Source organism: Diospyros lotus, chromosome 14 (assembly GCF_014633365.1).
Source record: "Diospyros lotus cultivar Yz01 chromosome 14, ASM1463336v1, whole genome shotgun sequence".
In the NCBI taxonomy this organism is placed as follows: domain Eukaryota; kingdom Viridiplantae; phylum Streptophyta; class Magnoliopsida; order Ericales; family Ebenaceae; genus Diospyros; species Diospyros lotus.
Genome location: NC_068351.1, coordinates 6,720,419 through 6,743,878, shown reverse-complemented (window position 1 = coordinate 6,743,878; position 23,460 = coordinate 6,720,419). Strand labels below are relative to the sequence as shown.

The 23,460-nt window shown below is 36.2% G+C and overlaps 2 protein-coding genes across 3 annotated transcripts; one reads left to right on the top strand and one right to left on the bottom strand.

Moving 5' to 3' along the window:
• LOC127790229 (double-stranded RNA-binding protein 1-like) overlaps positions 1–23,460 on the top strand; it is an 82,900-nt gene that overhangs the window by 13,945 nt on the left and 45,495 nt on the right.
• Positions 4,359–22,936, bottom strand: LOC127790227 (5-methyltetrahydropteroyltriglutamate--homocysteine methyltransferase-like). Of its 3 annotated transcripts, XM_052319553.1 has the most exons (12): positions 8,857–9,077; positions 8,034–8,388; positions 7,863–7,950; positions 7,237–7,364; positions 6,750–7,141; positions 6,500–6,663; positions 6,257–6,337; positions 5,995–6,164; positions 5,803–5,908; positions 5,447–5,697; positions 5,141–5,342; positions 4,359–5,035 (listed from the first exon to the last, which is right to left on the bottom strand). In XM_052319553.1, exons 2-12 carry the CDS (start codon positions 8,381–8,383, stop codon positions 4,616–4,618), a joined length of 2,352 nt encoding a protein of 783 aa, XP_052175513.1. In that variant the 5' UTR covers positions 8,384–8,388; positions 8,857–9,077; the 3' UTR covers positions 4,359–4,615. The 3 variants fall into 3 exon arrangements, with proteins under 3 accessions (XP_052175513.1, XP_052175514.1, XP_052175512.1); XM_052319554.1 differs by lacking the exons at positions 8,034–8,388; positions 8,857–9,077 and adding an exon at positions 22,584–22,818; XM_052319552.1 differs by lacking the exons at positions 4,359–5,035; positions 5,141–5,342; positions 5,447–5,697; ... (7 more) ...; positions 8,034–8,388; positions 8,857–9,077 and adding exons at positions 18,935–19,587; positions 19,693–19,894; positions 19,996–20,246; ... (6 more) ...; positions 22,416–22,503; positions 22,584–22,936.

Below are 23,460 nucleotides of genomic sequence, written 5' to 3'. Positions count from 1 at the left end.
TTCTTGCAACAGGTAATGCTAGTGGGTGGTGGTTGGTCTGAGGAGGCTTGTTCTGTGAATTCATTATTTGTTCTTTGGAGAAAGTTTATGAACATCTCTGATAATAATAAACCTTTTTTTTTTTTAAATTAATTTTGTTTTGTTATGGTTAGGATTCCGTTTGGAGGATTATAATGAACAAATCCACTGAGCAGTTGCCCACGTCATTACCTTGCTCAACCGCTTGCTTTCTGCTTGGTGAATTTTTGGATAATAAAGTATTAAAGTTCCACTTTGTTTCGGCAATGGTTATTAAGAACAGATAAAAAAAGAAAACATCAATTATGGTTATTATAAATTACATCAATAAGCTTTTTTCCCCCCTCTTTCCAATGAGGGGATTTATACAAGGAAAACATACCATTCTAATTTTCCCTTTTTATAGTTGAACAGATAAAAACCAAACATCAATTATGGTGTTATCAACGATAAAAAAAAAAATGGTCTGCTCGCTGTGAGATCTCTGGAAATTATATATAAAATAAAATATGAGGAATAGTAGTCACTTTAGATTTTAATTTTCACTCTAAAAGCCTTGATTATTGTGGTCTGTGTGCGTTGCTTGGAAATAGAGGTCAAGCAATGCAGGATGATTCAGTTGCTGATTTGATCTTACTATGTTCAAAATATTTCGGAAGTGCTTCAGTAACACAGAACTAGAGCTTACCTCTGGATTAAAGTTATTGAGAGTATTATGAAAATAAAACTTTAGTGAATTGATTTGATTACTGTTGTTGGTCGGTTAACTAGCACTGTCATAGGTAACATACATTTGAAACGAGACTAACATACATTTGATTACTGTTTTTGGAATCTTCTATGAACGGTTGTTATAGTGACTATAGTAGTTCAAATTCTATTTAATGTTACATATCATTGAGAGTTTCTCTATATGAGATAGGAGTGGGAGATCATTGAGATTTGTATGGTTATTTGTCTCTGTTTTGAGTGTGAGTTCGAGCTTAATGTTGATTGAGGCTTGATCATTTACCTTTTTGATGAAAATTTAGTGAAGTTTAAGGAAATGTAGTTTGAGTGGTCTTCTCCTGAGCCTTTTTGCTTGGAGAGAATATCCATCCTCAGGAAATTTTCCCACTATGAGGGTTTAAAGGCGCAGTTGAAGAGATAGATGCATCGAGACTGCATCCCATTTTGTTCTATTTGATGGTGATTTTTAATTTTTTTTGGAGAGCCAACAAGATAAGAAAAGATAAAAAAGAATAGGAAAACAACAGCAAAACAGTTGGGTGTAAACTAGTTGGGGTAAAGCATGTGCTCAAGAAGGGAAAAACAGATTGCTTTAGAATTGCTAGCCATCCCATGGCACCTTTGTTTGCGTTTCTTAGGGTATATCAAATCTGAAAATTTGAGCCCGCCTTTTACGAATGTCCTTAATTTGCGAGGTTCCTCAGCTGAGAAATGCTTTGCTGAACCTCTGAACATTAATGCATCCAAGTCTGAAGTGATTCTTCACAGATTTGATGCTTTGGCAATTAGTTATAAAGAAAATAATAGTTTTCTTTACTTTAAGAAATATTGTTATGGCAAAGCAATCGCCATAATTGAAATACATCGCTGGAGTCCTTGTATACTCTTGCACTTTTAATGCCCAAAACTACAAATTGATCTTGGTGAAGAATTATTTTGCATTTATTTGTACTTTTTTCTTTTCCATCATTGTCTTTATTTGCCGCTGAAAAAACTGGAGGAAACTCCATAAATGGATTTCTAGAAAAAAAAAAAAAAAAGTTTTATCTTTACTAAGACAATAAATTTCAGCCAATGGTTTTAGTGTCAAAGATGTCTCTACAACATTGCTGCTAAAACTACCTTTTGAATGTGTTCTAATTGTGTTTGAATTCTTTCAATTAGTCATTTCTTGGAGAGGCTTAGCTATAAACAAAATATGCTTTTCTTCTGAGACAAATTGCTATTATGGTACATTTATGTTGAGCTTTTCTGTGAAAGATGTGTTTTCGCCATATTAGCATTAGCTATTCTTTTTGGCTAAATGGGATATAAGAAGCAGTTCATTATTTTCTATTTGTTCATGGCACCTGGATTGATGTCAAAGAAAATATAAAAGTTTATGCCAAACAACAGCAGCAATTGTAGTATTTATCTGTCCTTTTCAATACAATTGTAGTGTAACATATTATTGCTGAACAGGTGATTTTGATTGGTTATGGCCTCCCTGGTAACAAAAAGGATGATGGATGGATAAAGATGGTGAAAGAAGGTGGCATTGTTCCACTTCTTGAAGCAGATAATTGTCCAAATAGTTCGGTTACTCTTCCAGAGACATTTTCAGATAATTGTCTGTGGATAGTGGACTTCACAAAAATTGTTTGTGGTGAGTATCTTCTGAAGCCTCTTAGTTTTGATTTGTTTGTGGTGAGTATCTTCTGAAGCCTCTTAGTTTTGATTTGTTTGTGGTGAGTATCTTCTGAAGCCTTTTAGTTCTGAAGCCTCCATTGCTTGAATTCACACTCTAAAAAGAAGCTGAGTAATGCATCTTTTGATTTGATTGGTTTAGTGAGAAGAAAATCAATTAATAGATATTTGTGTAGAAAATAGGCATTTTCTGGATGTGATGAGAAACACTGAAAGTGATGTCCACCAAGGTACAAAAGTTGGAGAATTGGTGATTATGAGAAGTACAAAATTTTATGGGAAAGAGCTTTTTTCCTCTTTTCCTATTTAAGCATTGTTTTCCTTGGAATATAAACCTCCAGAATGGCAACTTCAAGATTGGACTACATTTTCGTTTGGTTATGATTGTTTGCCTGGTAGGTTAGGTTATATTTTAGTTGTGGACCATGTCACTGTTGGAGCATTATTGCACTTTAATCAGATTACTTTCCTATTTTCCCTGCTCTTTGACTGCTTTTCAAAGATATGGATGAACAAATTAAATGTAATGTTTAGTTTAAAATATTCTTAATTACCAGTTACGCTTCTATCCCCCAGCTAGATTTCTCTTTCTATTTATTGAGTTTTTTTTTTGCATATTTGATTCTGAGCCTCTGTGGATGATTTCTTAGAGAATTTTCTCGTGATAACAGAAACATTCTCTTTCTTTTTCCCTTTTTTCCTTTTACGGGTAATCATATTGTAGGTTGATAGACTAGGAAGTGGAAGAAACAATTGGATTAGATTCTGGCATTGGTTGCTAATATTGGTTGGAAAACCCATACACGAGTGAATCAAAAGTAAGTCCTAGACAAGGAGAGTAAGTTGTTTCTTCTTGGAAGCCATAACTGATTCTATATAGTTAAATAATTTGATCAAGGTCAAGCAATCAGACACACACTTAGGCAGGTGCCAACACATCCCCAACGTTGCTCCCTGAAGAGTAAGGGCGAAAGATAAGGGAAAAAGAAAAAAAAACAACCCATGAATAAATAAGAGACATCGGAAAATGAAAATGAGAGTAAGTTGTAAGATCTGACAGAAAAATGAAACCCCAAGTCCAGTGTAATAGAAAGCACAACTGTTTGTTTTCCAAGACAGTAATAAAATCATATAACATCATTAAATGGAGAATACATGATAAGAGGAGAGTAGAACAACAAACATTTTTCACCATTTTGAAAGATGGCTATAGGCTTGAAATGTTCACTAAATCCTCTAAGGTTCAATACTTACATCTAGGTAATTGTCGCTCTGGATTTCCAAATTTAATCAGTTTTAACCCAAAAAAGAAAAACTATTCAAATAAGTTCTTGTTTTTCAGTTACCTAATCAAGAGACAACCAAGTTCTTCCTCTTCCTCTTGCCTAGCTGGCTACTATGATAAAAAAAGACCAGTAATTACCTATAAGATACAACCAAACCAAACCAAAAAAACGCATGAGTTATTCATACCTGTTCTTTTCTCTTGTTAGATCCACTGAATGCCATAAAAAAAAAAGGAAGAAGAGCAACTGGTGCAAGAGCTGTAAAACCGATTAAAATAGAGTTAGATCTACTGCATTTTTGTCAGCTAAAAACAATAAGGAAGATGCTAAAACCACAAAAATCGTTGTAAAATAACATATGGATCAAATCTCTAACCAAAGAAGGAGAGGTTCTTACCAAAGAAGACAATGGCTAAAACAATTAGAGAGCCACTCCTTCAAGAGCTGCCCACGGCTTCCCTTGTCTTTCTTATTCTACAGGCTATGATAATTTGTATTGCACGTGTTATAGAAAACCAAAATAGCAATACAATTCCCTAGCAAACTATTGGATTAGATTCTGGCATTGTAGCTGCTTTTTGGTTGGGTTGCTGTATTGAACAAAATGTTGTCAAACAAATTGAAAAACCGATACACGAGTAACAAAAGGAAACCCTTATAAAAATTAAATGTTCAAGTTACAACAACGACAACAGAATTCTATCTCAACTGCCATTTGGATGAGTTGAAAGTAAAAAACCCCACCCTCGAATATCTTTCTTGCCGACTGGGCTGTAATTATTCAGAAAATATATGGCGTGGATTAAGTAGAGGAGCTGTCAAATTGTAGAACCCATTCCCTAAAATGTCACAGGTCTTGGATGTTGGCATCCTTGCTAAGCCAAAAATATCACTGATTAAGCCAGGGGCAGTCTGGTGTACCGTATAAACCTGCGCCATTCGGAATTGGCGTTGGCATCGACAAGCAGGGTGCGGATCTGCTTGGCAGCAGCCACCATGTTCTGCAGGGCTGGCTTCACTTCAGTATGCTTGCGCGTCTCGAGACTACAGCCTGGGTTCACCCACAACTTATTAGGCGCCAACACTAGCAGCATCTTGTTGATTCTGTCCGCAATCTCCTTGGTTGACGGTATTCCCGGACGCTGAATGTCAAAGACGCCGGGGCCGATTCCGGCACCGTACTTCACTCCCTCGTGAAAAACAGAGAGGAGCTTCTCGTGAGAGCGGGGGTTCTCGATGGTGATGACATCGGCATCCATGTCGATGATGGAGTGGATAATGTCATTGACGTTGGAATACCATATGTGGGTGTGGATCTGCAGTTATTGGGAAATAACGGACATTGATATGAGCTTGTGGACAAATTAAATTCCACATAACTGACAAGGAAAGAATGAGAAAGTACAAGCTTAGGATATAACCTGGGTAGTGTCCTTGACACCGCAGTTTGTGATTCTGAAGCAGTCAACTGCCCAGTGCAAGTAGGCAGTTTGCTCCAACTTCCTAAAAGGCAAACCCTCCCACAAACCGGGATCATCAATTTGGACGACATGGATGCCAGCTTTCTCAAGATCCTCTACTTCATCCTTAATGGCCAAAGCAATCTGATAGCAGGTTGTAAATCTGGGTAATAGCCATATAGGTCTCATGTTAGTAGTTAGTTTCACTAAAACTACCACAAAGATCAACTAATGAGGAGATTCCCTCTTGTTGGTTTCCGGTATCACCTGGGCTGGTCATTTCGGACAAAAGACAAGTTCAGAATGGTCAGTGGACCCGTGAGCATTCCCTTCATTGGGCGAGCAGTCATGCTCTGAGCCGCACTGGACCAGAAGACGGTCATCGGATTGGGGCGGCTCACATCACCGTAGATGATTGGTGGCTTCACGCAGCGAGATCCATATGATTGAACCCACCCATTAACGGTGAAGGCAAAACCGGACAATTGCTCTCCGAAGTACTCAACCATATCATTTCTCTGAAAAGAAAACAAGCCAGAACTAGTTTAGGATACGGAGATCTTCAATGCCTGACATAATCTCTCGATACTTCAGTTTAATCAGCTAGTCAAGTCACATATTACCTCAGGCCCTCCGTGAACCAAGACATCAATATCAAGCTCTTCCTGGATTTTGACAACTTTGCTGATTTCCTCCTTGATAGCCTTAACGTAATCTTCCTCGTAGATCCTGTAGCAAAAGCATCATAAGAATATATGGGAGATAAATGGACAAGACATCAAGGAACACGAAGAAAAATTATCAGAATTCCGTACTTCTTAGCCTTATATTCACGGCGCAGTCTTCTGAGTTCAATTGTTTGGGGGAAAGAACCAATAGTGGTGGTAGGCAAGACTGGCAGGTTAAGCTTCTTCTGTTGAGCATCCAGTCTGGCACTGACATTTGTAGGCCGGCTTGGGTAAGGACCCTTCTTCAAATCAGCAGTCTGTGAAAATAGAAACAAGTGCTTGGTAAGAACAAAATGGTTTATGCAGATCAGAACTTAAAAAGATTTTAAGGAATGAGCTCTTCACTTACGACTTTTTGAACGGCTTCATTGGTGACCATTGGGGAGGACTTCCTTGAAGCCTGAGCAGCAGAATTAGCAGAGAAGAATTCCTGAAATTGAGCTAATAACAGTGAGCAATAGATCATGGGTAATCGCAAACTACCATGAAGCAAGCCCATAGATCAGGAAGGCCACCAGCCTCTAAAGCTTCTTTTTGACTTACAAACGCCAACAAAGAAATACATTCTATAACATGAAGCAAAAAAGTATACCTCATCCTTCTGACCAGCCAATGCCTTCGCCAAGGCATTCACTTCAACAACTTTTTGAGCGGCAAATGCTAGCCATGGTTTGAGTTCATCGTCCAGCTTGGTCTCATTAACAAGATCAACAGCGGTGTGGAGAAGTGAGCAAGATGTAGAGACAACAAGCTTATCTGCCCAACAGAATTACAATTAGAATGAACTATCTGCAAGGATTTGACATTTACAACCATGCAATGTTATGAGCGAAGAATGATACCTTTCCCCACAGTGCCCTCAAGGGATTCCAAGATGCTAAGAGATGTAGCGAAATCATTGGCCCAGATGTTTCTTCCATCAACCACACCAGCAAACAGGTATTTACCCTCTGGCAAACCACCCTTGATCAAGTCAAGAGTTTTTGTTCCACGAACCAAATCCAAACCAAAGGCAGTAACACCCTTCAGAGTAGTAAGGGTTTTAAATGCCTCAGGAGGAACATTGGCGAAGTAAGTTTCAACGAGAACATTCAGGCCAGAAAGGGATGATTCTAGCTGAGAGTAGGCAGTGGTGAATGCTTGCAATTGGTGAGATTCAAGATCCTTCACAAGGGTGGGCTCATCAAACTGAATCCATGATGCACCAGCTGCCTTCAACTCCGCTACAACTTCCCTGCATAGGAATTTTTGCAAGATTATATCAATATAGCATCGGGATATACAAATAACTGATCAGAGGAACTCTATACAGTCATTTGAGTCTCTTACTGGTAGATTGGAAGGATTTTGCCCAGGAGGGAGAGGAGATCAAATGATTTCTCTACTCCCTTTGCAGGTTTTGAGAGCAATAAGTAGGAAACGGGGCCAATAAGTACTGGAACAGTATCTACTCCATGCTGCACGAAACAAGAAAATATCTTATTTAATAAACTGACGGTAGCTAACCAGAGTAATAAAGTCTGTGACAGAGAGCCCTTAGCACAGGATACCAACTCTTATGAAAATGCTGCAAGGACAAAATGACATAACCAGCGGTAATTTGCAATTCAAATGGGACTCATCCATATCCGATCACTTTACTTCTGTCAACTGATTAGAATGGAGCAGCAGTTATCCAGAAAACTTGTAATTTGAAATCAGTTCCTTAACAGTATAGGCTTATGAAATTTTGAATATTCAGAAGGATTCAATTTCAAAAGAAAATTTCATTTTTATTATTCTAAATTGGACCTAGGCAAACATATGAGCCACATTATACCTACAGTCTTGCACCAGAGACACAAAATGTTGTGAATTACCAAAACATATCAATTTCAAGTAGTTACTGAAATCTCAATTATTAACTCAAGAAATTGGGCAAAGCAAAGGATGGAAGAATGCTCCAGTTCACATACCCCCTTGGCTTCCTTGTACTCATCCACTGCCTTGTGAGAAGCGTAAGAAAACTTGACATGAGGCCCCAACTCGGGGACAATGAAGTGGCTGCATCAACCCATCAAGAATAAATCATCAGCAGAGGTGTCAATTCTCAAAATTGAAGTATGTGATTAGGGCTGATTACTTACTAGTTGGTGTCAAACCACTTGGTCATCTCCATAGCAGGTACAGAGGCATTTCCTCTGGCCATGGAGAAGTAAGTGTCAAATCCGATCTCACCACCAGTCCAATTATATCGGGGGGGAACAGCTCCAAGCATCGCTGTTGTGTCAAGCACCTGATCATAGTAAGAGAATGTGTTGCTGGGAATGTACTTGATTCCAGCAGTAGCCATCTGCTTCCAGATGGATTCTCTTAGATCAGCTGCCACCTTTTTCAAGTCATCGGCACTGCTCTTCCCATCCCAGAAAGATTCCAAAGCAAACTTCAGCTCTCTCTTTGGGCCCATGCGAGGATATCCGACGATGTGGGAGGCCATTTTTCCTGGATCACCAACAACACTAGAAAAATCAATCGGGTTATTATATAATTTACATAAACAATAATTGTTAATAAAAGTAAAAACAGCTAATATGTGTAATCAGCAGAACAGTCTGAGCACAATGAGAGCTGAAGGCCCAAGACCATCAACTGCCTGAACTATAGGAACAAAACATCCGATCATCAATGATGACAGAATGAATTCACAGAATCCAAAACCACCAAAACAGCTACTTTACTAGGGCCCAAGATCCAATACGATGTGTAAGATCTGTCGGTCTCAGTCAGCCCCAAAACCATAAAATCCAACCGTGAAACTCAAAAACAAGAACAATAGTAAAATCCAACAGGGAAAGCACAATTCTGAGTTTGAAAGAGAACATATCAGACGAGAATACGTGAGAAAGCATGTACAAGAGATGTATGCGAGTGAAGGAGAATCGAGGGAGTGAGAGCCGGAGCCGGTCTTACCTTCAAGAATAAGAAACCCACGGAGAGAGAGTAGAAGAGATGTATGCGAGTGAAGGAAAATCCAGCGAGTGAGAGCCGGTCTTAACCTTCAAGAATTAGAAACCCAGAGAGAGAGAGATGCGCAGAAGATGGGCAGGAGTTGTTGAATTGGATTGGTCTTTATAGAGGAAATCCGTGGCTTGGCGGGGGCAAGTGTACAGCCGAGCTCGGCTCGTCTCGGCTCGGCAAATATGAGAGTAGGCTTGTTTGTAGGCTGGTTTTTGGTGGTGTGGAGTATGTCCTGGTTTTTGTTTGCATTGGCTTTGGGGTGGTGGTTTTTATTTTATAAAATTGGATTGGTCTTTGGGGTGGTTTTTATTTTATAAAATTTTTATTTATAGAAAAAAAAAAATTCAGAGTAGGCTCCATACAAATCTGAGACTCACTGTGAATCACAAATTTAGCGTAGAATAAACTAAATCATTTAAGGAGATGTCTTGTAATTTCATTTCTTTTTTTAACTCAACTCCCTTGTGTAAGCTAAGCCTGGCAGTTTAAATTCAATTTCAAAGTTTGCCAAATTAAGTGAGTTTAGTCATTTACTAAATATATATAATTATAGTTAAATCTTATGTCAACTTAATTTGACCAATTTACCAGACAGTTATATATATAATTAAACTTATCTGATTTGTCTCAACTAAATGATGAAAGAATCTCGACAATCCTTTCGGGCGGAAGAAAAAAAAAAAAAGTTGATGAAAGGATTTGGATGGAGCAGCGGGGCCCAGCCCACCACCCACCATTGCCCTCCGCCATCAACCGGGTCAACCGACAACCGGGACACACTACTACTCACAATGAGAAGTGAGAAAACAGGTGAGTTTTGTCTTCTCACTTTTTGTGCAACACTTCCACACTTCAAAGTAACTTTGACGGTTGATATATTCTGTCTTTGGATAACATTCTTGCTTGCTTTAAAGCCATTAATTAATTAATGTTATTGTTGCGAGTTGAATTGGATTCGGTAATTTATGGATGAAGGTCGCGGCTTGGTGGGGGGAAGATGTGGCTGCCCTACACACAACCAAAAAGGGAGAAATGTATGGTTGCCTGCCAATGCCAATGCCAATCCCAATCCCAATGCCACTGCCACTGCCAATCCCAATCCCAATCACAAATTTAGCGTAGAATAACCTAAACTATATAAATCATTTAAGGAGGTGTTTTGTAATTTCGAATTTTGTTTTAACTCAACTCCCTCGTGTAAGCTAAGCCTGCAGGGAGCTTAAATTCAATTTTAAAGCTTGCCAAATTAAGGGAGTTTAGTCATTTACTAAATAACTATACTTAAATCTAACTCAACTTAATTTGATCAGTTTTACTAATCTTATTTGTCTCAATTAAATGCAATCATTGAGGTACAAATTAACCCAGATTTATAATGCGGACAATTTTGTAAATAATCTAAATTTAATTATATTTTTTAAAACAGTATATATATTTTGATTAATTTAATTTATTTAGTTTGGACTCATATTGATTAATTCTCAAATTTTTTTTTTTAGGAGAATGGGTCAGGTAGCGCGGTAGGGCAATTAATGGTATTTGTGCAACCTTCAAATTTTCTGTCACCAACTGCAAAAATGTATCTGTTTAAGATCATCAGGACTTAGAGTTGTTGAATTGGATTGGTCTTTATAGAGGAAGTCCGTGGTTTGGTGGGGTGGGGGGCAAGTCTACAGAACTAATTGAATTTATTTAGTTTGGACTGATCATATTGATTAATTCTCGAGGCTTTTTTTAGGAGAATGGGTCAGGTAGCGGTAGGGCAATTAAACCTTCAAATTTTCTGTCACCACCTCAGAACTTAGCCAAACAATAACTTTATATGTTTTTAACCAAACATAATTTTATATGTTTTTTCAAAAAAAAAAAAGAAGCAAAAATTAAATACTAAAAACAATATTAAAATCAGACTTGCCAATTATACACTACCATTTCACAAACTAAGGCTAAGAGGGTGTTTTGCATAGCATGAATTATAAGTTTTATAGTTTTTGTGTTCTAAATCTCAGATTTAAAATAAAATATTTAATTGGTCAACTATATATTTTTTTTATTTATAAGAAATTGCAATGCATGGAACGTCCCGTCACTCCTTTGGGGAAAAAGAAAAATAAAAAGTTAGTGACAAACTTAGAAACTAATTTCAATCACACATAAAATTGTATGATACCTAAAACATTAGCATTTATGGGTATTTTATATAGTATAAAAAATATATTATGAAATATGGAAGTTTCATGGATAATAAAATAAATATTATATAAAAATCATTTAATCATTATACATTCAGATAGTCTTTAGAACGTTAAAAACATGCCCTTGGGATTATTGTATTAGAAGTATAATGTGAGTTTTTTAATATAGTGTTGCTAAGATATACGATGTGAGTTTTTTAAGATAATGTTACTAAGATATAGATTAAAAAATATAATATATGTAAAATATTTTAAATTTTTATTTTTTTAATATATTTATTTGACTAATAATAAAAAAAAATTACGCGACTTCTTATTTGAGTTTTTTTAGATTTATTTATTTATTTATTTTGAATAAATTTATTTTGATTTTACAGTGAGAAAAAAATGATAAATGTACCTTTTAGTGTATTTTAAAATATTCAATAAATATTTTTTAATTTAATTTTAATTATTTTATATCTTGATCGAATAATAAATAGATAATAGATAGGCTATGTTGAGCTTGTTCCGTAGGTGCTCCGCTGGCGGTTGAAAATAACGAAAGAAATTGGAAGAGTATGAAGCATATGGGGTGGTGGTTGGTGGCAAAATAGTAAAGTAGGCCCCCGCCGGGTACCGTACTTTTTGGGTGTGTGGCAGTACCAAAAGCATTAGCCCTTTCCAAGAAGGGGGGGCTGGGCGGGGGGCGGCCTACCATGACTATTAATTTATGCGGTTTTATTTTTATTTATACTTAAAAATAAATTATTTAACTTGACAAACTATTTTATAGTAATAGAGCCGCGTCATAAGCCCAATAATTTAAACTGGGCCCTAAACTGAAGGCAAATAGGGTAAAACAAATAAAGGAAAAAGAGGATCAGAACTGATGGCTGAAAAAATCTTAGACAAAATCAAAATTCTATTCCATTCTGAAGTCATAGCCAATGATGACCTTTTTATTGCTAGGATTTGTTCGGTGAGCAGGTCAGGTGGGTGGAATGGTGTTCGAAACAGCGGGCCCACCCTGCAGCCTGCACGCACGTATGCCAAACAAAACGTAACCTTTATTAATGCTTTTCAGCCCTTACCCAATGACCAATGGTTCCAAATGTCATTGCATTTAGATTTTACATTTGATTTGATAATTGATCACTTTGCTAATTAATTAGCTTTCCAAATCTTAAATTAATAATAATGCTAATTAAGTTCAACTGTAGCCGATTGATTTGGTCTTAATGCAACTCACTGTAGACGTAAAAATTTTTTTTATGATTTTTTCTTTCTAAAAAGGAGTGAGTTTTGGCTTGCCCCATCATGAGATTGAGTTAGTAAGAATTTAACAAAATTGATCTGTGTTGTATAAAGTTGATAAAATTCATTCATTATAGCTCTTAATAGTTGTATTAATTAAATGCAAGTTGATAGAATTTAAAATATTCTCTACCAAGTTTCAATAGTATTTCTAATTTCTTAAAATTTTTTTATATACTTAATTATATATGATAATGGTATAAGTAAAATAAATTTACCATACATACTCAAAGACGAAAAACCAAGCTTGACGACGACCTCACCAACGTTTTCAGTCAAGGGTTAGAAATTTCAACTGCGTTGGTCCAACAACCGTGCAAATGTGAATGTCAGTTTCTATCACTTTCTTCCTGTTCCATAAATAACGCCCATGTGATGTGATTGAACATACCACCCGATCCGATCCCACGTGTAGTAATAATGTCTTATAAAGAGAGCATGAAAGAGGATCTAGGCATTAGTATAGCAAAATTCTATTTGTAACTATAATTTTTAATTTTTGTAATCAAACGTAAGTAAAATTTTTATTTTTATTATTTATAATTAGAATGATTTTTTTTTGTAACCATTCATATTTCAAATATACTCCCAAATACCCATCCCTCAAAAAATACATCCACGTACAGCAAACCCACTCTATTATTCAAATAGTGATAACTATAGCTAAATGAATATAAGACATCAGAAAATTATTAATATTTTTAAAAATTAAAATAATTTTTCAATATTATCAAATAGCATGCATCTATATAATTTATATTTAAAAATAACATAATTTATAATATCAATTACTAGTTCAATAACATAATTTACATACTACGGATGAATTAAACCAATGAATTCGAAAAAAACACAACATATATATGTATGGCTATGTATTATGAAATCATTCTCATAGTATTTACAATATTATAATTATATATACATACATATTATAACAATATATATATACATATTATATGTATAATATGTATAGTTATAATTATATATATAATTATACATAATTATATTACATAAACTATTTTATATATATATATATTATAATATATAAATATATATATATATTCTCCCGAACCTTGAGGTTCAGGAGAATTAAATTCTCCCGAATCTCAGGATTTAAGAGAATTCATTTTCTTTGAATTCATGGATTCAGAGTTCCTTGAACCTCCCGAATTTTGGGGTTCGGGAGCTGAGAAATGCCCCAAATCTCGAGGTTCGGGAAACCCCAAATTGCCCGAACCCCAAGGTTCAGGGCATCCCCCAGGCCCCGAACCTTGGGGTTTGGGGCTTCAGACAATTTTGGGGATTCAGGGGTTGGGGATGCCCCAAACCCCAGGGTTCGAGGGTTGAAGGCACTCTCGAAAGGTATTTTTTATTTTTTTAATTAATCTTGTTTTTTTAATTCATCTATTGTGTATGTAAATTATGTGATTTAACTAGTGATCGATGTTATAAATCATGTTATTTTTAAAAATAAATTATATAGATGCATGTTATTTGATAATATTGAGAAATTATTTTAATTTTTAAAAATATTAATAATTTTTTGTTGTCTTATATCGATCTACTATAACTGTTGTTATTTGAATAATAGAATAAAATGGCTGTGGCGATGGTGGGTGAGAAAGTGGGTACACGCGCTTGAGAAGTAATGATGAGTGATTGATCGTCAACGATTTAAATGAAGGACAAATATGAGTTTTCATCTAAGGATATTTTAGGAATATTAAAAGTGGGTTACGAAAAGCAAAAACTATGATTACAAATAGAATTTCCCATTAGTATATAGTGGAGTAGAATGGAGCTCTTCTTGTGGGAGAGGGACAAGAAGAAGCTCAACCTAAAATCTTATTGAATGAGATTATTATTTGTTATATTATTACTTTTAAAGTGACCCAATGAGGCAATGAGCGACACCTCACTTCAATAAATGCAAAGATAATTAATATTAGTGTGGGTTTGATTGGAGTGTGAAAAATGAGATAGAATTTTAATTTTATGAAATTTCAATTCTTACTCCATCTCTTAAGAATTTTAATTTCTTGATTTCAAGAAAAATTTTCATTTTTTGAACTAAGATGAAATTCAAATTTCATAAAAAAAAATTATTTGATAAAATTTTTTAGAATTTAGATAAAAAATAAATTTCACCCTTATTTTTTACTCCCATCAAACGCAACTTCATAGTCAAAGAGATACTTAAGCCAAAATTATGACTCGTTTAGAAATTTTCACTCTCACATTCAAACCTAACTTGTAACTGTTATAGAAAAATTCAAATCTAATGAAAAAAAGAAAAAGACAACGTGAAATACGTACACACCACTTCATCCTCTCTCACACACACATATATATATAGAGAGAGAGAAAGAGAGAGAGAGAGAGAGACACTCAGCCTACGTATTTTATTTGAGAATCAAAAGTAATATTCCCCCATGATTTTGACATAAAGGGCCGTGAAGTTTTATATACCTACAGGCGGGCCCCACGTGCATGGGGCCCGCGCCCCCTCACTGGCGGGCAAATACTACGTTGCCCGCCCGGCAACATAGCATCTCTCCCCTCAATAAAGTAACATACACATTCACACACATGTTCTTCGTCATATTAATTGTCAAGGACTCACGAGATCATGCGGATAATGTATTTTGTACATAGCCAACCATCACCACATACAAAATTTTTAAGGCTTAATATATGCCTTAAAATTTGATAATTTAATTATTAAAAATTATTATTTTAAATTTTTATTATTATGGAACGCCATGCACGCATTCATTTCTCTAAGTGACATCTCACGTGGATAATTAGTTGACAGTAGTATAGGTTGACTGTTTTGTTATATTCTTATAATAATTGAAAAATATAATGTTTGATCTATAATAATATATAAAAATGTTAAAATTTTGTATTTTAATTATTAAAAATTATTATTTTAAAATTTTATTTTAAGACACAAGAAATTATATAAACAAGAGAGCAAGATAGTGATAAAATCAAGTTCAACAAACAGAAAAATGGAGATTAATTCTGTTATATTTTGTGATTGAGAATAGAAAAATATAATGTTTTTTGGGGTTAGTGATTCAAAGATTTACGTGTTTAGGATTTAAGTTTTTTTTTGTAAAACTATGGATAATTTGATTATTTTTCTATCAAAATAAATTTTAATCTAATATATCTCATTAATGTGATAAGAGATCGATATGCCAATTTTTAGAAAGTAGCATATTGCATTTATGATATGGCACCTTTTTCTTTTTATGTGTATGTTCTACGTAGCGTTGATAATAATTTTGTTTATTTTTAGTAATGATAAGGATTTAAAATATTAATTTTTAATAATTAAAATATGAAATCTTGATCTTTTTGTATATTCAGGATCAAATGTCATACATTTTAATTGTTGAAGAAGCACAACAATCAAGTTAGCATGTTCAAATATTGTTAACTAGTCATTTATATGACGTGTCACTTGTAAAAACGAGTGTATTCATACATATGTTAATATTTTGTCACAAAAATATGACTTAAAATAATAATTTTTAATAATTAAAATACTAATTTTGAATAATCAAAACTTAAATATCTTATTTTTTTAATTATTAAAAGGACACCTTATGTAATAAGCTAATTTAAAAAAATGCATCGATACCAAGAACAATCCCATTTGGAATTATGAGAAAGACAATTTTAGTTGTTCTAACAGAGAAAAACATGTAAGCATAACAAATAATTAATCCAATTTTGGCCCAATTTGCTTTCTGATAACCCAATATTTGCCCTCTTTGTTTTTTCCATTAGTTCTGCTACTCTTTACTCTTTATGTATAAAGGGATTTGTAAGGACATAACAAATAATTAATCCAATTTTGGCCCAATTTGCTTTCTGATAACCCAATATTTGCCCTCTTTGTTTTTTCCATTAGTTCTGCTACTCTTCACTCTTTATGTATAAAGGGATTTGTAAGGACTAGCCGGTCGAGTATATATTAAGGTAATGTTTATTAAAATGAATAAGATAAGATAGTATGAAGATAAAGTTGAAATACTTTTTAAACCAAGATATGGAATAGTTAAGATAATATTGAGAAGCATTTCAATATTTTTATCAAATTATTTGTTAAATTTTTTAACATACATTATAGGACACAAATATCATTTTTTTCTTATCTATAAAAACCAATATGTACTTATTTTGAGAGGGGAGAGATAAGCATATCTTGAAAAATCAAGATAAGAAGTCACGTGACTTCTTTTTCAATGATCATCGGATAAATTTAACAAATATATTGAAAAAATCAAACATTCGGAATGCTTTTCATATCTAACCATTTTCCTCTCTTATCTTGGTTAACAAATACCTTCTAAGTATATTTATTTATCTAGTTATTATACATCTTAATTTTTAGACTTAAGAATATATATTCTGTTAAGTTTTGAATTTCTTGTAATAAATACAATTATTATTTTAACACCAGTTAATATATATTACTTAAAAAATAAATACACGAAATAATTAATCCTTAACCAGGATTAAAAGACATTGATTAAAATAGAGGGGAGGAATTAGTGGGCTTTGACGAGATGAGCCTATCAACAAATCTACCCCTTATTATATATATAGGTTAAATGAAATGTTTTAGTCCATAAATACACATTATTTTCCTCTTTATATTGTATCTGTCCTCATCTACAAGTTTTTATTTTTATATTAATTAAATATAAGTTATTAGAGTTTAATACATTAAATTTAAAAATATTTTTACCATTGCACGAAAAGCCTTTTCATATTTAAATTTCATCTAAAAAATATAAAAACTAAAATATAATTATCAAGCAATACCAAATAAATATTTGTTTGAAATATTTTAATTTTTTATTTGCATATAAATAACACAAGTCACCCCCTAGTTAAGACTTAAATAATGTAGTTCTTAATGAAATGGGTTTCTGGGTAAAAATAAATAAAATATAAAGATTTCTAAAGTCATTTTTAAATAATTTGAGATTTCTGTATGAATTATTTAGGTCATATTTGGTTAGATGGAATGATTTTAAATGAAAAAGGAAAGAGAATGGGAATAGAATAGAATAGAATGACTATCAATTCCATCATCAATTCGTTTGGTAGTCACCTTTATTTTTTATGGAATGAAAAATAATCAATTGATTAAAATGACATTTAATTCCAAAAAATCATATAGTTATTGATGATGGAATTGTTTTTATTTTCATTTCAATATATTGATTAAAAAATCATATAGTTATTGAATATAATAACATTTCGTCACAAAAAATGGACCATTCCATTTCTTCATATATAGTAACCAAATGTCATTTGGAAGAAATCTTATTTCCATTTCTATTCTTATTCCCATTCTCATTCAATTACTCCCCATTGAAACCAAACGTGATCTTAAATTATAAAAAAAAAATCTAAATACAATTTAATTATGATATTTAATGTTCGTCGTCCAAATTTGGCGTAACAAAAAAAAAAAAAAATGTAAACCCATGGATAAAAAAATGTTAGTAACCCGAGGGGGAATGAATGGGCCTCCATTGAGGTCTTTAATGTTTTGGGGTTTCTTTTGTTTGTCGGGTTTGGAGGCCTTTAATTGGGCCTCATGGGAGTGTTTGTGATGGGCTGAGGTTAAGTTTTGCTAGGCCCTTTGTTGATGTTGGGTTTTATTTTGTTTTTATTACTATATATATATTGCGTCTCCTCAGCTCCGGCAGCGGCGGCGCCTCCGGTCACCCTCTCTCTTTGGGCGACGAGTTCTCGAGCTTGGCCGGGAGTAATCGGAGAAGGACGGGACTTGACGGAATCGGACCAGAGCTGGATGAGGCGCTGGAGAGTGTGGTTGGGGACCAAGTCTCTGGTTTGGAGGACCTGCATCGTCGCCGGACACGTGTTCTTGCCGCCATCGAGCCACCGCTGGATGCTGGAACGATCGTAGGTGACGCCAGTGCAGAGGCTCACCGGACCGGCGACTTCCTCACGTCTAGGGAGATAGGGCACCTGAAGAAGATCGGAACTGTGAAGTAGAGGTCATCCCTCCCATGATCTTTCCCGGAGAGAAAACACAGGCACAGAAAAAAAAAAAAAATATATATATATATATATAAAGAGAGAGAGAGAGAGGGGGGGGGGAAGAGGGAGGGGAAGAAGAGATGTAATGTAGGGGAGGGGAATTGGGCGGGTGGAGCCTTGAGAGAGAGAGAGAGAGGGAGTTGAGGAGACGCCGCCGGACAGAGAGAGGGAGCTGAGCAGATGCAGCCGGAGCTGAGAAGGAGACCGAAAGGGTTTTTGAAATTTTTTTACAGCTTTTGCCACAGGTGACGTGGTGCCGTCCTATTGTTCCGGAAGGGCAAACTATTGGATTAGATTCTGGCATTGTAGCAGCTTTTGGTTGGGCTGCTCTGTTGAACAAATTCTTGTCAAACAAAAGCAAGCACTTAAAAAATTTAAATGTTGTGAGGTGAACCATTTAAAATATCTCACTAATCATAAAGGTGCACCAATAAACACGGCGTGTGTTCCTTGTGATAAGTTACAACAACAACAGAATTCTATCTCAACTGTCATTTGGATGAGTTGAGAGTAAAAAACCCCCACCCTCGAATATCTTTCTTGCCGACTGGGCTGTAATTATTCAGAAAATATATGGCGTGGATTAAGTAGAGGAGCTGTCAAATTGTAGAACCCATTCCCTAAAATGTCACAGGTCTTGGATGTTGGCATCCTTGCTAAGCCAAAAATATCACTGATTAAGCGAGAGGAGTCTGGCGTACCCTATAACCCTGCGCCATTCGGAATCGGCGTTGGCATCGGCAAGCAGGGTGCGGATCTGCTTGGCAGCAGCCACCATGTTCTGCAGGGCTAGCTTCACTTCAGTATGCTTGCGAGTCTCAAGACCACAGCCTGGGTTCACCCACAACTCACTAGGCCCCAACACTAGCAGCATCTTGTTGATTCTGTCCGCCATCTCCTCGGTTGACGGTATTCCTGGACTCTGAATGTCAAAGACGCCGGGGCCGATTCCGGCACCGTACTTCACTCCCTGGTGGAAAACAGGGAAGAGCTTCTTGTGAGAGCTGGAGTTCTCGATGGTGATGACATCGGCATCCATGTCGACGATGGAGTGGATAATGTCATTGACGTTGGAATAGCATATGTGGGTGTGGATCTGCAGTTATTGGGAAATAACGGACATTGATATGAGCTTGTGGACAAATTAAATTCCACATAACTGAGAAGGAAAGAATGAGAAAGTACAAGATTAGTATATAACCTGGGTAGTGTCCTTGACACCGCAGTTTGTGATTCTGACGCAGTCAACTGCCCAATGCAAGTAGGCAGCTTGCTCCACCTTCCTAAAAGGTAAACTCTCCCACAAACCGGGATCGTCAATTTGGACGACATTGATGCCAGCTTTCTCAAGATCCTCTACTTCATCCTTAATGGCCAAAGCAATCTGATAGCAGGTTGTAAATCTGGGGAATAGCCATATAGGTCTCATGTTAGTAGTTAGTTTCACTAAGACTACCACCAAGATCAACTAATGAGATTCCCTCTTGTTGGTTTCCAGTATCACCTGGGCTGGTAATTTCGGACAAAAGACAAGTTCAGAATGGTCAGTGGACCCGTGAGCATTCCCTTCATTGGGCGAGCAGTCATGCTCTGAGCCGCACTGGACCAGAAGACGGTCATCGGATTGGGGCGGCTCACATCACCGTAGATGATTGGTGGCTTCACGCAGCGAGATCCATATGATTGAACCCACCCATTAACGGTGAAGGCAAAACCGGACAATTGCTCTCCGAAGTACTCAACCATATCATTTCTCTGAAAAGAAAACAAGCCAGAACTAGTTTAGGATACGGAGATCTTCAATGCCTGACATAATCTCTCGATACATCAGTTTAATCAGCTAGTCAAGTCAGATATTACCTCAGGCCCTCCGTGAACCAGGACATCAATATCAAGCTCTTCCTGGATCTTGACAACTTTGCTGATTTCCTCCTTGATAACCTTAACGTAATCTTCCTCAGAGATCCTGTAGCAAAAGCATCATCAGAATATATGGGAGATAAATGGACAAGACATCAAGGAACACGAACAAAAATTATCAGAATTCCATACTTATTAGCCTTATATTCACGGCGCACTCTTCTGAGTTCAATTGTTTGAGGGAAAGAACCAATAGTGGTGGTAGGCAAGACTGGCAGGTTAAGCTTCTTCTGTTGAGCATCCAGTCTGGCACTGACATTTGTAGGCCGGCTTGGGTAAGGACCCTTCTTCAAATTAGCAGTCTGTGAAAATAGAAACAAGTGCTTGGTAAGAACAAAACGGTTAGATCACAACTTAAAAAGATTTAAGGAATGAGCTCTTCACTTACGGCTTTTTGAACGGCTACATTGGTGACCACTGGGGAGGACTTCCTTGAAGCCTGAGCAGCAGCATTAGCAGAGAAGAATTCCTGAAATTGAACCAATAACAGTGAGCAATGTGGCATTCACACATGGGTAATCGCAAATTACCATGAAGCAAGCTCATAGATCAGGAAGGCCACCAGACTCTAAAGCTTATTTTTTGACCTACAAACGCCAACAAAGAAAATACATTCTATCACATGAAGCAAAAAAGTCTACCTCATCCTTCTGACCAGCCAATGCCTTCGCCAAGGCATTCACTTCAACAACTTTTTGAGCGGCAAATGCTAGCCATGATTTGAGTTCATCGTCCAACTTGGTCTCATTAACGAGGTCAACAGCGGTGTGGAGAAGCGAGCAAGATGTAGAGACTACAAGCTTATCTGCCCAACAGAATTACAATTAGAATGGACTATCTGCAAGGATTTGACATATACAACCATGCAATGTTATGAGCGAAGAATCATATATACCTTTCCCCACAGTGCCCTCAAGGGTCTCCAAGATGCTAAGAGATGTTGCGAGATCATTGGCCCAGATGTTTCTTCCATCAACCACACCAGCAAACAGGTATTTACCCTCTGGCAAACCACCCTTGATCAAGTCAAGGGTTTTTGTTCCACGAACCAAATCAAACCCAAAGGCAGTAGCACCCTTCAGAGTAGTAAGTGTTTTAAATGGCTCAGGAGGAACATTGGCAAAGTAAGTCTGAATGAGAACATTGAGGCCAGAAAGGGATGATTCTAGCTGAGAGTAGGCAGTGGTGAATGCTTGCAATTGGTGAGATTCAAGATCCTGCACAAGGGTGGGCTCATCAAACTGAATCCATGATGCACCAGCTGCCTTCAACTCCACTACAACTTCCCTGCATTTATATCATTATAGCATCGGGATACACAAATAACTGATCAGAGGAACTCTATAGTCATTCGAGTCTCTTACTGGTAGATTGGAAGGATTTTGTCCAGGAGGGAGAGGAGATCAAATGATTTCTCTACTCCCTTTGTGGGTTTTGAGAGCAATAAGTAGGAAACCGGGCCAATAAGTACTGGAACGGTATCTACTCCATGCTGCACGAAACAAGAAAATATCTTATTTAATAAACTGAAGGTCGCTAACCAGAGCAATAAAGTCTATGACAGAATGTCCTTAGCGCAGGATACCAACTCTTAGGAAAATGCTGCAAGGACAAAATGACATAACCAGAGGTAATTTGCAATTCAAATAGTCCTCATCCATAACCGATCACTTTACTTCTGTCTTATAACTGATTAGAATGGAGCAGCAGTTATCCAGAAAACTTGTAATTTTGAAATCAGTTCCTTGACGGTATAGGCTTGTAAAATTTTGAATATTCAGAAGGATTCAATTTCAAAAGAAAATTTCATTTTTTTATATTCTAAATTGGACCTAGGCAAACATATGAGCCACATTATACCTACAGTCTTGCACCAGAGACACAAAATACTCCTATGCTGTTGTGAATTATCAAAATATGTCAATTTCAAGTTACTGAGATCTCAATTATTAACTCAAGAAAATGGACAAAGCAAAGGATGGAAGAATGCTCCAGTTCACATACCCCCTTAGCTTCCTTGTACTCGTCCACTGCCTTTTGAGAAGCATAAGAAAACTTGATATGAGGCCCCAACTCGGGGACAATGAAGTGGCTGCATCAACACATCAAGAATAAATCAGCAGAGGTGTCAATTCTCAAAATTGAAGTATGTGATTAGGGCTGATTACTTACTAGTTGGTGTCAAACCACTTGGTCATCTCCATAGCAGGTACAGAGGCATTTCCTCTGGCCATGGAGAAGTAAGTGTCAAATCCGATCTCACCACCAGTCCAACCATATCTGGGGGGAACAGCTCCAAGCATCGCTGTTGTGTCAAGCACTTGATCATAGTAAGAAAATGTGTTGCTGGGAATGTGCTTGATTCCAGCACTAGCCATCTGCTTCCAGATGGATTCTCTCAGATCAGCTGCCACCTTTTTCAAGTCATCGGCACTGCTGTTCCCATCCCAGAAAGATTCCAAAGCAAACTTCAGCTCTCTCTTTGGGCCCATGCGAGGATATCCGACGATGTGGGAGGCCATTTTTTTCCTGACTCACCAACAACACTAGAAAAATCAATCGCATTATATATTTTGCATAAACAATAATTGTTAATAAAAGTAAAAACACCTAATATGTGTACTCAGCAGAGCAGTCTGAAGCGCAATGAATTTTCAATCGATGAAGCATCAGACAGCATGTATGGATTAGGGCACTCGTTTTTGTAAGCAACAGACAGGCCAAAACTCAAATGAAAAGAAAGTTAATTTCAAAATGTCCAGAGGGAACACTTCCACCACCAAGACAATGTGACCGGGGGAAAATGGGCATTGTTGAAAATATTAAGTTATTCCATCAATGATATATTTTGAAGTGATGCGATGAAAAGCTGAATTTTATACGGAAGTTCGATTTCTATTCGATTCTATGGTATTACCAAACAACATAGTGACCGAAGAGGTGACTCAGTGTCCGATTTACGAATAACAAGCACGTCAAAAGCAGAGCAACTGCCTGAACTAGGAACAAAACATCCAATCTTCAACGATGACAGAAATGAATTCACAGA

Coding starts and splice junctions, on each gene's coding strand:
- LOC127790227 (XM_052319552.1), bottom strand. CDS start 22,933: ATGGCCTCCCACATCGTCGGATATCCTCGCATGGGCCCAAAGAGAGAG. Junction 22,504..22,583: donor AAGTGGTTTGACACCAACTA/GTAAGTAATCAG, acceptor GTGTTGATGCAG/CCACTTCATTGTCCCCGAGT. Junction 21,904..22,415: donor AGTACAAGGAAGCTAAGGGG/GTATGTGAACTG, acceptor TGTTTCGTGCAG/CATGGAGTAGATACCGTTCC.